This window comes from Schistocerca serialis, chromosome 9, assembly GCF_023864345.2.
Source record: "Schistocerca serialis cubense isolate TAMUIC-IGC-003099 chromosome 9, iqSchSeri2.2, whole genome shotgun sequence".
Lineage (NCBI taxonomy): Eukaryota > Metazoa > Arthropoda > Insecta > Orthoptera > Acrididae > Schistocerca > Schistocerca serialis.
In genome coordinates, this window is record NC_064646.1 from 94,067,821 (window position 1) to 94,083,730 (window position 15,910).

Here is a 15,910-nt window from a genome sequence, read left to right on the forward strand (position 1 = left end):
GATGGCTGTACGGAACTGAAACTCAGACTGAGCGTCTGGAAGGGATGAACACACCGATCTACACGTGTAGAACAAGAAAGTGTTGCCCGATCGCTTGCATCGTTGTCAGTCTGGTTACTTTTCGCACACACCTCATACATTCGTAGTAGCTTATGGATAAAAAAGTTATTGGTGTTTTATACTATATCAATTCACTCAATAAACAGCCCATTTCTCTAAAACATATGTCTCATAAAACGATTTGTGCACCATATAACCACAATAAGTCCAGCCTGTAACTTAGGACAGGGGCTACAACGTTGGGATCATAGATTTACTTCAAACTTTGTACGCTTCTAGTAGACCAGTAAAACAACATGATGTCCAAGTAATAAGGTGCACTACCCTGGAAATTCCGAGGAAGCCGTAAGAGAAGTTTCACGTGTCTATTATGTCACTTACAAGTATGTGCGTAGGTGCCAGCCGTTATAGTTCATGGTGGTCAACCGGTTGGTGTGTGAGCTTCGTAAGATGACCGTGCATCAAGTTAGGGTTCGACTCCCGCTCAAACATAATTTTTAATCTATATTTTTTCATCACTGATCATATTATTTTATTTGTATCACATTTGAGAGGTAATATAATTAAAAAAACGTCATGTATATCCACCAAGTTTTAGTGAATTTCGTGTTATTTGACTACTTACAACTTTTAATTAATTATTATAACAAATATATTTTTAACAGTCGACAGGTAAACGAAGAAACGCATACGTCCTGTGGCAGCACGAAAAGCATTGTTCAACATTGTGGCGTTGCTGTCAGGGTTCCTCCTAGCCATAATCCGTAGTTAGCGGTCATCCATTGCAGTAGTAGCCGTTGGGCGGCCTGATCGAGGCATGTCATCGACAATTCCTGTCTCTCTGTATCTCCTCCATGTCCGAACAACATGGATCTAGTTCACTCCGAGACGCCTGGACACTTCCCTTGTTGAGAGCCCTTCCTGGCACGAAGTAAAAATACAGACGCGATCGAACCGCGGTATTGACCGTCTAGGCATGGTGGAACTACAGATAACATGAGCCGTGTACCTCCTTCCTGGTGGAATGTCTGGAACTGATCGGCGGTCGGACCCCCTCCGTCTAATAGGCGCTGCTCACGCACGGTTGTTTACATCTCTGTGCGGGTTTAGTTACATCTCTGAACATTCAAAGGGGCTGTGTCTGTGATACAATATCGACAATTAACGTCTATCTTCAGGAGTTCTGGGAACCGGGGTGATAGAAAACTTTTTTTGATGTGTGTACTTTGCACTTCGACGCTTCTAGCTGCAGATACAGAAGCCGGCTAACGTAACCGAACGAATAGTGTAGGTGCAATTTTTTAATATCGCAGAATTTACACTTATATTACAAAAATGAAGGCAACCTCCTGTTCTTCGACTACTGCCGATTTTGAACATCCGCCGCCTTGTCCACGACCCTCTTGCAAAGCACGAACGCTTACCATTTTTTTTCCTGCATTTTGTTCGTTATTGTTAATTGTATCTGATCGTAGCGGACGTCACATGACATCCGTTGAATTTCGTTGTTGATTCTTTCACTCAGTTTTTTTATTATTATTATTATTACAGGGCCCAGCCAGCTCTCTGACCGAACACGCTGAGCTACCGTGCCGGCTCACTTGTCCACACTTATTTCGTACGGTCGGCGCCTTCGCACGGGTACATCTGTTACATAACAGACGCATAAAACTTCTCTTGTGATTTCCTCGGAATTGCCAGAGTAGTGCACTTTAGTACTTACACATTATGTTGTTTTAATGGACAACTAGAGGTTTACAAAGCTTGAAGTAAATCCGTGATCCCAACGTCGTGGTCTCCCCTTGTGAGTGGTCAGCGTAGATGGCTGCCATGCGGAGGACCCGGGTTCGATCACCGGAACTGATAGGGAATTTTCCATAGTGGGGGGACTGGTACCTGGTGCACTCAGGCTCGCGAAGCCAATTGAGGATCTGCGTGACGGAGTAGTATCGTCTAAACGGTGTGGAAAGCTGGAAAACATCTACGTCTACATAACAGATCTTCAATTCACCATTAAATGCCTAGCAGAGGTTTCATCGAACCACCTTCAAGCTATGTCTCTACCGTACCACTCTCGAACATCACTGTGAAAAAAATCTACTGTGCGAGCTCTGATTTCTCTTAATTTATTACGGTATGTAGATGAGTGCCAACAAAATATTTTTACACTCCTAGGAAAAAGCTGGTGATCGAAATTTCATGAGGAGATCCTGCCGCAACGAAAAACGCCTTTGTTGTAACGATTGCCATCCCAGTTCATGTATCATACCAGTAGCGCTCGCTCCCCTGTTTCGCTATAATCCAAAACGAGCTGCCCTTCTTTGAACTTTTTCGATGTCCTCCGTCGATCCTGATGTGAAGCCCACACCGCTCAGCAGCACTCCAGAAGAAGACGCGCAAGCGTAGTGTTGGCAGCCTCTTCAGCATACCTGTTGCATTTCCTCAGTGTTCTACGAATAAATTGTAATCTTTGATTTGCTTTACGCACAACATTACGCCTGTGATAATTTTAGTTTAAGCCATTCTTAACTGTAATCCCAAAGTATTTAACTGAACTTACTTCAACAATGGCTCTGAGCACTATAGGACGTAACATCTGAGGTCATCAGTTCCCTGGATCTTAGGACTACTTAAACCTAGCTAACCCAACGGCATCACACACATCCATGCCCGAGGCAGGATTCGAACCTGCGATCGTAGCGGTCGCGCGGCTGAATTTACTGCCTTTAGATTTGTGTGATTTATCGTGTAACGGAAATTTAGCGGATTCCTTTTCGTACTCCTGTGGCTGACTTAATACTTGTCATTATTTAGAGTCGATCGCCACTTTTCGTACCATACAGATTTCTTGTTTAAATCGATTTGCAACTTGTTTTGGCCATCTCATGACTGTATAAGGCTGTAAATGACAGTGTCATCTGCAATCAATCTAAGATTGCTACTCAGATTGTCTCCTAAATCGTTTATGTGGATCAGAAACAGTAAGAACCTGTGACACTTCTTTGGGGAACACCAGATATTACTTCTGTTTTTCTCGATGTCTTCCAGTCAGTTACTACGAACGCCCGGGAGAGCGATCTGCTGACCATAATACCACATCCACACGACGCCGCGAGGAACAAGATGACTCGGCGGCCGGTAGACTTCCGTTGGGCCTTTACGGCCTGGGCAAGGAGTTCCTTTTATGTCATTAACAATGTACAGGAAGAGTACTAACAACAACAGAGAGGAAATGTCTTGCTAGAGACGGTTTGCCCTTGTGAGTCTTTAGATCTGTATATCTTTGACATCTCACTTAGGAACCATCTGCAGATGAAGTGACGTCTCTGAAAAAAGCTGGAACTGTAAGTAAGTCACTGGAGATATACCATATTCCGTACAATGCTAAAGGGTGGTCGTTAGTCAACACTGTATCGCAACGACGTATAGAAAATAAAAGTTTACGAAGTACAAATTTACTTATGCCTACACGAAGGGAATATAATTTGCGGCCAATGACGCGTAAAATTTCCGAGGATAAAAAAAATTTCTGTAACAACATACTAAAAATTTTTATTAAAAATGAAACTCCTCCAGCTGTACTTAAGATTTTATATTTATTTGGCTACTAGTTTCGACGTTGCGTCAACGCCATCTTCAGGCCCGTACACTTTGATGAAATCAATTGTGTGTGGCTGAGTACTACAAGTCCACGGTGAGACCAATATGTGCTCCACATGGATGGCGGGCAGTAACAATGTACAGGAAGAGTACTAAAAGCAACAGAGAGGAAATGTCTTGCTAGAGACGGTTTGATCTTGTTGCTGAGTTACTGCCTTCCATCCATGTGGAGCACGTATTGGTCTCACCGCGGACTTCTAGTACTCAGCCACACACAACTGATTTCATCAAAGTGTACGGGCCTGAAGATGGCGTTGACGCAACGTCGAAACTAGTAGTGAAATAAATATAAAATCTTAAGTACAGCTGGAGGAATTTCATTTTTAATAAAAATTATACCAGCTGTGTCCCGCCTTATCCAGTTTAAATATGGATGTACGAAGACATACTAAAATGGAGTTGATCATTTATGTAGACAAACCTGGTTAACATGATTCTACAAAGCATCTTTTTTCCATACATTGTATAAACACAATCTGTAAAGGAAATTCACTAAAACGTAACTACCAACAGAAAAGAATTGCTGTGAAAAACTAATCGGCTAGCGTATAAAAAACTATAAACGAGTTCAAGGGGCACAATAACTCGATAACATAGCGTGAAAATAATTTTTTATCCTGAAACCTTTTTGATCATTCTGAGAAAGTCGCCATCTTTTTTATCTGTTAATAAGAGGACAGATCCGTGAATTCAGCAGACGTCAAATCAACAGTTTTTCGGAGATATGCTGGCAATACTGAAATAATATGACACTCTGGAGAAGATACGTTAATGAATATAGCGCCGTAGACTTCCGTGGCCAGTGTCAATTTGCATAAAATCATGCTGGGTAATAGGCCGCCTCATAACGAAACACTACAAAGAACTACAATACCGTTTCGACTGCCTTTGCAACTGTCCTCTTCCGGGCACCTAACTGCAGTCAAGAGAACCGCTACCAAAATGGTTGAAATATCGTGTTATGGTTGTTTCTGACGCTTCATAATGGCGCGGGCTAGTACACAGAATAATTTTATTGAAATACATTAACTGAGCTTTTCCAGTTTCTCGGTTCCACGGATGAAAGTATCTAATGTGGGTATTTGCCAGATTCTTGATCACGTATTTGTTTGTTTGTCGTATATTGTAGTCTATTACCTAACGTTCTATAACAGACTGTACTTTGTCTTCACAGCTCTATTTCTATATTTACGTCTGTTTATTCAATAACGATGCTACGATTATCAATAAAGCAGATCGTTAATATTATTAGTAGTAGTACTACAACTAGCACTATCAGTAACATTATTACTCCTACTATGGCTACTAGATTTACAAGTATCTATACCCCCCATAATGAGCGATGGTTACAGAAGTATCAGTCCTTATTATGACCACTGATCACTACGAACCATTTATGAAGGTTTTGCGCCAGCGGTTCCTCAGTGTCACTCAGTGGCTCATCACTTCATATTTGGGCACTGCAGACATTGGTGTGAAAGAATCTGTTTATGAGTTCCTCTTCTTCTGGGTGGGTAGCACTCTGCACATTCTCGTCTCGATGAGAGATCAAACAACGATGGCTCTCTGGGGCATTTACTCTATCGTAGTCCCACATACACAGAATTGTAACTACACACTCTGAATTTCATCATCGTTCGCAGACTATGAGTGGTTGCACAAAACAGTCACAGACGACTAATCATTTTGAATAAATAGTTCAGCCACCTAAAAGTTGTATTCTGCGAAGGTGCATATTCGATTTGACAGACTGAGATGGCACTGCCATCTAAAGCGAAAGAAAATCCGTTGAATAAAGAGAGTACTTCGCAAAAATCCTAGTTTTCGTTTTATATAATCGTAACTTTTCTACAACGCTATAATCCTCCATAAAGATCCTCCTGATTAGCTGATTGATGTGCTCGCCTCCCACGCAAGAGGGTTCGGCTTCCATTCCCGACCATGTGGGACATTTCTTTCGCTCAGGGACTGGGTGTTGTGTTGACCTCGTCACCATTTGGCTCTGAGCATTATGGGACTTAACTTCTGAGGTCATCAGTCCCCTGGAACTTAGAACTACTTAAACCTAACTAAGGACACCACACACATCCATGCCCGAGGCAGGATTCGAACCTGCTACCGTAGCGGTCGCGCGGTTCCAGACTGTAGCGCCTAGAACCGCTCGGCCACTACGGCCGGCTCAGTTTTCTAAAGTCGTGAAATATACAGTTACGATTTTAAACATTTCTGTTTCATTCTCCTGGCATTCAAATAATCCAGGTGACCATTTGCGCAAACTCCTTTGCATGTGTTCGGTGTCTCCCGTCAACACGACCTATCGTGGATCCTATACTTCTAAACAGTACTCACTGATACAAGTGCCCCTGCAGGTCGTAGGCACTCTGCAGCTTGTATATGCCTTGTGTCTTGCCTATAATCCAGGCATCTGTTTCGTATGCAAGGCGGTAGGTGCAGCAAAATTTAAGTTCTGGCTCGCTTCGAAAATTCTCACTGGTTAGACAAACTCATACTTTTCTTGTTGTAAACCTCTCTGTCATTTTACTGGGTAGACGGTAAGCAGCACACCTGGTTGGTACACCCAGATAGTTCGGTGAAACTTCACCAGGATCGGTGAACACAAAAGGGTGCCTAGTCTCAGAGAACATTTTGTCTCTAACAAAAGTTGTTCCCCATTACGTGATCTATCAGTGGTACATGTTTGATGCTAAGTCTTTGAATTATGCCGTATAACATGAGAAACTGTCCTATTAGAGTCCCCGATTGATACTAGTTGCTAGTCCAGCGCCTTTAAACGCCTTTCTATTCAGGGTAATAAGTCTACATGACACTGAATCGATATCCATCAAAAAGCCTAAAAAAAGAGGCAAAGCATTTTTTTCGCTCACAGTCTATGGCTCCGGCTCTTCTTTAATTGCTTTCTATCTATTTATTTATTTTGGTTTTTGGCAGCTTTGACTATACAGCCAACGATAGTAATAATTGTACAGATATAACATAAATATTTGATTTAAATTAAACCGACATAATGTAAACATTGTTGTAGAAGTACAAAATACTAAGGAGACTGCGTCACTCACAACTCTACTTTTAGAATGGTTTCATACTGAGTATCTTATTCAAGACAGTTTGATTCTATACAAACAAATACAAAAGCCTCTAATTTCAAAAATATACAAAGGTCCTTCGTTTTCTTTTTACAGCTACTAGGATGTCTCTGTAAGATTGGGGTACTGCTTTTAAATCTGTATATCAGCTTTTTTAAAGTATTCCTCTATCAAATAGAACCTACTTTCATCGAATCTGCAGAGTAGGGAGTTAAGGCTTGTAGGTAGCGAAACCCCTTGCAACCAGTTCTTCTTTGTTCTTTCTGTACGCCAGTATCATATGATTCAGACCGCCCATAGCATCGTGAACCTGATCTCAACTTCTAGAAACCATGTGCCAGAAACAAACATCTTGATTGCGGAACTGATTTTATTCCCTTATTTATTTATGACACGCGCCTAATACAAGGCATCTTCAAATTGACCAGTATAATGTTGGTAAGTGGGTTTTCGGTGCCACGATCAAGGTATCAGCAAAAATAGACTGCCCTCGTTATATATATAGTGAAAGAATAGTCTCAATACAGTGCTTCAGACCGAGGAACGAAGAACGTTGCATTCAGCGTGTTTACAATATGACGGACTATGTGCTATGTTAAAAAATGGTTCAAATGGCTCTGAGCACTATGGGACTTAACATCTGAGGTCATCAGTCCCCTAGAACTTAGAACTACTTAAACCTAACTAACCTAAGGACATCACACACATCCATGCCCGAGGCAGGATTCGAACCTGCGACCGTAGTGGTCGCGCGGTTCCAGACTGAAGGGCCTAGAACCGGCTATGTGCTGTGTATAGGCCTAATCTTGCCTTGCATCCACTGGTCAATGCTACACAGACCTACAAGTTTATCGGGCGTTACGCTTTCAGTATATGACGTGAGCACGTACTTGTTTCTGTCTATTTTACTACATAGGATGAGGGCAGAGTATTTTTGCCGATTCCTTAATCGTGGCACCCAAAACACACCAACACTGTACTGGTAAATCTGAAGATGCCTTGTATTTGCCGAAAGGCTGTTCATGAACAAATAAAGCAAAAAAATCAATTCTGCAACCAAGACTGTTGTTTTCACTACATTCTATATATTGGTTGCTGTACAAACACGCCATGAAATGGAAATAATTCCAGAAACTTGCATTTGTATTAGATGTGAATGCGCTCGGTGATAATCGCAGCCCAGCCTCATATGAATAACGGACGTCACGTGACTTTTTCTTAGTTTCAAACTGTCGAACCACGGTCGAGGAATGATATCCGGTTGTATGGCCTCGAGATATCTGTCCTTACGTTGCTGAGGTATACGTCATTCGTCGTTCCAATTATGGTGGGCAGCTTTCTTCACCGTAGGTTTGAAATCAATGTGAGGGATTGGTCTTAGATGCAGTTGGTCTTAGATGGAATTTGATAAGTGATCGACTATTTCACTATGGAACATTAAATGATCTTTTATCCAGAGCAAATGTGCTCGAGGTCATTTATCACTGAAATGTGATGGTCTACAATACATCCATCCAATATCTGAGATCTGCTTAGTTATAATTCCAGTCTTGGACCACAATGTTTATTTGTAATGGTTCAAACATCCATGCCCGAAGCAGGATACGAACCTGCGACCGTAGCGGTCGCGCGGTTCCAAACTGAAGCGCCTAGAACCGCTCGGCCACACCGGCCGGCAGCCCACTTCATCGTTACCTCGGAGATGCTGTGTCCCATCGCTCGTGTGCCGGCTGTACCACTACGTTCAAACTCACTTAAATCTCGATATCGTTCCATTGTAGCAGCGGTAACCGCTCTAACAATTGCGCCAGACACATGTCTTATGTAGGGGTTGCCGATCGCAACGGTGTATTCTGCCTGATTCCATGTCTCTGTATTTGAATAAGCGTTCCTATACCAGTTTCTTTAGCAATTCAGTGCATATCCATGGTCGCCTAGTGGAGTATTATGAGACAATCGTTTTGGCCACTGCAATAGCTCTTGGAAAAATGTTATTACAGAGTTGTGGACAAACTCTCTTTACTCCCCTTACAGTAATAGCGGTTATTAATTTCATTAATGAAGAAGTCGAATATTTCGCATGACTTAATGTCAATGGAAAGACAAAGATCGCCTAAAGCGTTCCCGCGCGGCAACCCACCAAACACCAGGGTGTCGCACTCCCGACTTTGAAGGCGTTCTCCGATACCTGTTGGCGGTGTTGCTACTGAGATTATATGCATACAGCGCCTAAATAGACAGTGCCACGTAGGAAACACCTCATATCCGAAGGACACTTCAAAGGTACTCATCCTCCCAACCCAGGAAATAGTCTCTGACTTCCACACATTAATGATTTATGTAGAAGGCAGAAGGCAACCACTGGCTAGAAACCGTCTGACAGATCGGACTGAAATCGGGAAAAGAGTCAGACGGGGTTTATCTTCATAAACTGTATTTACCATATATGTCTAAGAGTAGATAACGAAGACGGTAGAAGTAGAGAAGGAGGCAACAAGCGTAGGAGGGCGGAAGATCAGCTGCATCAGATTTGATGTTAGCTGGTGTCAGGAACCTGCCAATAGCTACACCATATGAAGACGATGATTACCCATTCTACCAGCTATATCGTCACCTTAAATTACGAGCCCAGTAAACCTGCTAGCCTACTAACCACAGTAATACCAGTTAGCTAAATGCATCGGGCGGAGTGCTTTTCTGTATAGCTGAGAGAGATGGACATTGAAGAAGACAGAAGTAGACCAAATTGAAGGATTCGAAATGCGGGGTTCGATGGGAATAGTTAAAATAAAATAAAATGGTACTGTTTGGGTATGAAACAATATCTGTTCAAAGAACACTACCAACGCTTGAAGAAGGAATGCAAGAGGACTATAATGAAAAGGAAGCTTTCCACGCTACAGTACGCTTATTATTCAGGAAAATGGGGTTAGAGTTACCGAAAAAATAGTTCAAATGGCTCTGAGCACTATGGGACTTAACTGCTGAGGTTATCAGTCCGCTAGAACTTAGAACTACTTAAACCTAATGAACCTAAGAACATCACACACATCCATACCCGAGGCAGGATTCGAACCTTCGACCGTAGCGGTAGCGCGGTTCCAGACTGTAGCGCCTAGAACCGCTCGGCCACTCCGGCCGGCTGAGTTACGGAAAAAGTTAGCTAAATGCATCGGGCGGAGTGCTTTTCTGTATAGCTGAGAGAGATGGACATTGAAGAAGACAGAAGTAGACCAAATTGAAGGATTCGAAATGCGGGGTTCGATGGGAATAGTTAAAATAAAATAGGTGGAAAAAGCGAAGAATATTGCAGTGGCGCAGAACGGAGAATTCCCCCATCCTTTAAAAAGGGAAAGCAACTAGGTAGAACAAACGCTGTAATGAAAAGGAATTCTAACCACAGCCGTATAAGGTACAGAAGGAAGTAGGAAATATAAGAACAAAAATTTGGAAGAAGTGAAGAGAGAAATTTACCAGACTACGAAGCAGTTGGCCAGGGACAGGAGCAGATGGAGACAGCACTGGTGTCAGGAACCTGCCAATAGCTACACCATATGAAGACGATGATTACCCATTCTACCAGCTATATCGTCACCTTAAATTACGAGCCCAGTAAACCTGCTAGCCTACTAACCACAGTAATACCACCCTCGTTTCTCGATGTCTCAGCCAATATATATGGAATAAACACTTCCTATCCCAACATCACGCCCAGTACTCCTATAATGATCCATCTATTGTCTCATTGGGCTTCATAGGTCATAACCGCAGGGGGTACTCTCCAGATAACTGGCTGTCTGAACCAGAAGTCACCGTACTGTGTGCCCAGTGGTTTGTAACTTACACGGCTTACATGTTTCCCCATTTATTTGTGCTAAGGAATCAATTCACGTCCAGGGTAGAGTATAATAATGACGCACCCTGAATTATTCAGTTAGATAATTTCATTTATATTTCTACCAGTGTTGCTTCTTTAGCAATTGAAAGTACTACATTCTTTGTTTGATAGGGTAGAAATATACATCTACATTCTTGAAAAGCTTGGCATTCGTGACGTTTAAGTCCGTAGGAAGGAAAACCTATTGTAAGGAGAAAGGAGCTATTACGCGAGAGAAAGCATTCGGTTTTCCATTCGATGATTTCTTTCTGAGCCGAATGAGGGGAAAAAATAAATAAAAAAGTAATAAACGCGACATAAACAAAGCTCTGAAGCTCAAGCAAAATTCTCAGTAATGGTGTTCGTAGAAATAATTCAAAAGCCAAGATCGCTTAAATACTGTTTACTTGATAACCGGTTTCAACACACTAAAGGTGCCCTCATCGGATTTGAACTTAGATTAACATTTATAAATCATTTGGATATAAGGATACACGAGGAGGACCAGCTGATATAAAATCATTGTCACAAAAAAATAGCTGTTCTCATGGTCATTCTTTTCCATAAGACATGTATAACTGAAGTCACAAGATTTGGTTCATGTGTGTGTGTGTGTGTGTGTGGTTTTCGGGCGCTAAACAGCATGGTCATCAGCACCCAAACGCATAGAAACAGAAACACATGCGGTGAAGGGACGAAGACGGACAGCGAACAAGGAGAACGGCTAAAAGACACAGGCTTTTCCTTTTGTTTCCTTTCCTTTTTTTAGTGCGTTTCTTCTCCTCTTGTTTTGCCTCTGTATGTGAGGATTTGGAATTTTGTTCACGACCGCTGCTCTTTTAACAACGGTCGGCATCACACTGCCTTATTCCAGCTAGTCCGCCTCATGTATCGTTATATCCAAATGGTTTATAAATGTTAATCTACGTTCAGATCCGATGGTGGCACCTTTAGTGTGTTGAAACAGGTTATCCAGTAAACAGTATTTAAGCGATCTTGGCTTTTGAATTATTTCTACAACAGAGTGATCGCCCCACTACACACTATGTGTTCACTGCAAAATGGTGTTCGTGTTTACCGGTATGCATGAACGTTTCGGCCGTCTCAGCTCTTCAGGCGCTACCAGGAGGGCAGGCCTTCCTGGAGCAGAACGCCTGCTGCCCGTCGGCGCTACAGCGGCAGCTGTTGCACTGGTTCTTGAACGTCGTGCCCGGAGTACACCTCGCCTCTGCAACAGAAAACGAGTTTATTCAGTGCTGTGAAGACTCCGCCTCTGTTAACACGCCATTGCAATAGCTTTCCACCGAATAAAATGAAAAGATGTGCCACGTAACCGAACGGTGCACCGATAGACGCTCTTTCCGCCTTCTATTATTTGACTTCTTTTAGTGGATGCCTACGGAATGTATTAAAGGTTCTCTCTAAAAATACTGTTAACCACTGTTACTTTTGTAGCGTTCAAAATTATTTGAAAGAAAATGCACTTTACACTCACTGTCTGTATTCATTCACTATCATCGTAAGTTGTTGTTTACCAGTCACTTTCTTTTTTTTTTTGTCATCAGTCTACTGACTGGTTTCATGCGGCGGCCCGCCACAAATTCCTTTCCTGTGCTAACCTCTTCATCTCAGAGTAGCACTTGCAACCTACGTCCTCAATTATTTGCTTGACGTATTCCAATCTCTGTCTTCCTCTACAGTTTTTGCCCTCTACAGCTCCCTCTAGTACCATGGAAGTCATTCCCTCATGTCTTAGCAGATGTCCTATCATCCTGTCCCTTCTCCTTATCAGTGTTTTCCACATATTCCTAAACAACACATAAACACGAAAGTTGTTAACGTTCTGTGACTGTATTACATAAGCAAAATTTGCGCAGCGCTCTTCAAGTGTCATCTTATGAGTGATGGTATGAACATGTTACTATTGCTCTGTATTACATTTAACTTCACGTAACTAATTTCACTAAACACTTCAAACTTTCTGTCAGAGATTTCACTACATTCTGGCTGTAGCCATCAGAAACTGCTGAACGCTAATAAAATGGCTCCCTTAATCGAAACTGTACAAAACACTGTATTACTGGTCGTAGTAATCGAAGTATGTAATTTCATAACTGCAATGTCTTTCCACATTTTATCAGCTGAACGGCACTGCCACACATATTTCCTCAGACCGAATCCAGTACCTGGCGCTGGAATTCGTCTCTCTAATACTTAACTTTGCCAAATACTAACTGAAAACTGATAATTTTGAAATGTATGTAGTTTTTGAGTAGAAATGACATCTACTGCATACAAGATTATCTATTTTTCTTTCCACTAAAGAATAGTCTACAGTAACGAAGCAACCAATGAACCTGAATTATTCAGTTTGAAAGCAATTTAGTTTACACTAAGTAATCAAAAACATACGTTTTTCATATTAGGTGCATTGTGCTGCCACCTGCTGGCAGGTGCTCCATATGAGAGACCTCAGTAGTCATTACATATCATGAGAGAGCAGAATGGGGCGCTCCGCGGAACTCATGTACTTCGAACGTGGTTAGGTGATTGGATCTCACTTGTGTCATACGTCTGCACGTGAGATTTCCACACTCCTAAACATCCCTAGGTCCACTTTCCGAAGCGATAGTGAAGTAGAAACGTGAATGGACACGTACAGCACAAAAGCGTACAAGTCGACTTCGTCTGTTGACTGCTAGAGACCGCCCACAGTTGAGGAAGATCGTAATGTGTAATAGGCAGACATCTATCCAGACCATCACACAGGAATTCCAAACTGCATCAGGATCCACTGCAAGTTCTACGACTATTAGGCGGGAGGTGAGAAAACATGGATTTCATGGTCGAACGGCTGCTCATAAGCCGCACATCACGCCGGTAAATGCTAAACGACACCTCGCTTTGTGTAAGGAGCGTAAACAATGAACGATTGAACAGTGGAAAAACATTGTATGCAGTACACTGTACACGATGTGGCGATCCGATGGCAGGGTGTGGGTATGGCGAATGCCTGGTGAACGTCATCTGCTAGCGTGTGTAGAGCCAACAGTAGGATTCCGAGTCTGTGGTGTTATGGTGTGGTCGTGTTTCTCAACGAGGGGGTTTGCACCCCTTGTTTTTTTGCGTGGCACTATCACAGCACTGGTCTACATTGATGTTACAAGAACCTTCTTGCTTCCCACTGTTGAAGAGCAATTCGGGGATGGCGATTGCATCTTTCAACACAATCGAGCACCTGTTCATAATGCACGTCCTTTGGCGGACTGGTTACACGACAATAACATCCCTGTAATGGACCTACCTTTACAGAGTCCTGATCTGAATCCTATAGAACACCTTTGGGATGTTTTGGAACGCCGACTTGGTACCAGGCCTCACCGACCGGTATCGATACCTCTCCTCAGCGCAGCACTCCGTGAAGAATGGGCTGCCATTCGCCAAGAAACGGTCCAGCACCTGATTGAACGTATGCCTGCGATAGTGGAAGGTGTCGTCAAGGCTAAGGGTGGGCCAACACCGCATTGAATTCCAGCATTACCGATGGAGGGCGCCACGAATTTGTGTCATTTTCAGCCAGGTGTCCGGATACTTTTGATCACATAGTGTCTATTTCTAATAGTGTGGGTTATTTATCAATTGCAAGTACCGTATTCATCGTTTGATAGTAAACATTAATAGTTTTGAGAAACAGTAGCACTACAGATGCTCGCTGACATAACTTTGTGAAGATTGAATAGGCACACGGAAATAATGTGACTCTTTAGAAGCAAACTACAAGCAGTTAATAAGCATGGTAATGGCAGATGACCTTAAAGATGGTCAAACGTTTTGCGCTAGCCAGCTCTAGCAAGAGTCTACCGGATGACCGCATGACCATCACAGATTGCCGCAAGCTGCTGCTTGAGGATTCCGCCATCCGTCAGACCTCAACGTGTCTACTGCCGTTCGGGAATCAGTGGTGTTACCGAAATCCAGGATGCCACTTCAGCTTTACTACAAAGTGATTATTTGATACTTGGGGCGTTTCCACGACAACACGTTGTGTCAGAGCGCATGTTAGTAGCGCCCAACGAGCGACATCTGTGTACGGGCACCAACCGCTGATGCAGCCTTACGTTACGATCAGTACCAGGCCTGCTTCTGGCATCACTGAGCCTGAGGGTCGAAATGGGAGTCTAATGGGCAGCGCCAGCTTACCAACTGATGTCAACAAACGCCACCAAACAGATTCACTTTTGGATGACACCATCTTCGTCGTAAAACTATGAAGTTAGTGGTGCACGGCTTGTTAACTATCAGTACTTCCTCGAAGAACAAGCAATTAAGTAGAAGCGTATTGACAAGGCGACACAGGAGAACAGATATGTTGAGGAAGGTCCTGTAGGAATAGCTACACAAGTGGAATGTGTTCTTCTACAGCAGGGATACTTATCCGTGATACTGGTGGCTGTCACAAGTTGGGTTCATACAAGTAAGGAACGAAATGATCAACAGAAGATTCCTGTAGCTACATTTCAGAAAAGGATCAACTAACCACACCTTACTCAACCTGCACAATCTTGAACAGACATTCATGTTATCAATGAGGCCATCTACATCGGTGTACCAGTACTGGATCTTAGATGAGCATTGCTACAGGTGATCCAATTCTACGATGAATTTTGGCTCTGTGAGGTCGTCGGATTTTTTCAGTCGTTTGTTGGTTCTTTTACCTCTGACAACGATCTGTTAAAGAGAAAAAAAGCCAATTCGCACCATGTTTCGTAGTATAGGCTAAACTATAGGTCCCACTGTAACGCTTGGGTAATTCGGTTCAGAGGTTACAACAGTGCCAAGCCTTCTAAGATGACACGATGTTCAGCTTTGTTTTATTTACCTATTTATATATATATATTATTTCACCCGAGAAAATTAGGGCGTTCAAGGTCTCTCTCACCTCTCACCTCTAACCAAACGTCCTAAATGAGTAAACGTTACAATATGCGTAGTATACGAGGAGAACTGACTTATAATATTAATATTAATAAGAATAAGAATAATAAGGAATATAAGGACTTTTAATTCACAATCTGTAAAGCAGGTTCCTCTTTAAGCTTACTTTATTGTAGAGGCTGAATAATGACATCCAACACAAAAATATTATATCAATACAAAAGAAATACGAGGGTTATTCGGGAAATAAGATCCGTTTGGTCGCGAAACGGAA

General features: G+C 42.5%; 1 protein-coding gene across 1 annotated transcript in view; it reads right to left on the minus strand.

Moving 5' to 3' along the window:
* Positions 1-15,910, minus strand: part of LOC126418928 (serine protease inhibitor I/II-like) — a 38,398-nt gene that overhangs the window by 3,443 nt on the left and 19,045 nt on the right. Inside the window, exon 3 of the mRNA XM_050085954.1 lies at positions 11,780-11,929. Within this exon, the coding sequence (XP_049941911.1) occupies positions 11,814-11,929 (116 nt within the window). The 3' untranslated portion in view covers positions 11,780-11,813. The remainder of the gene's footprint in view (positions 1-11,779; positions 11,930-15,910) is intronic.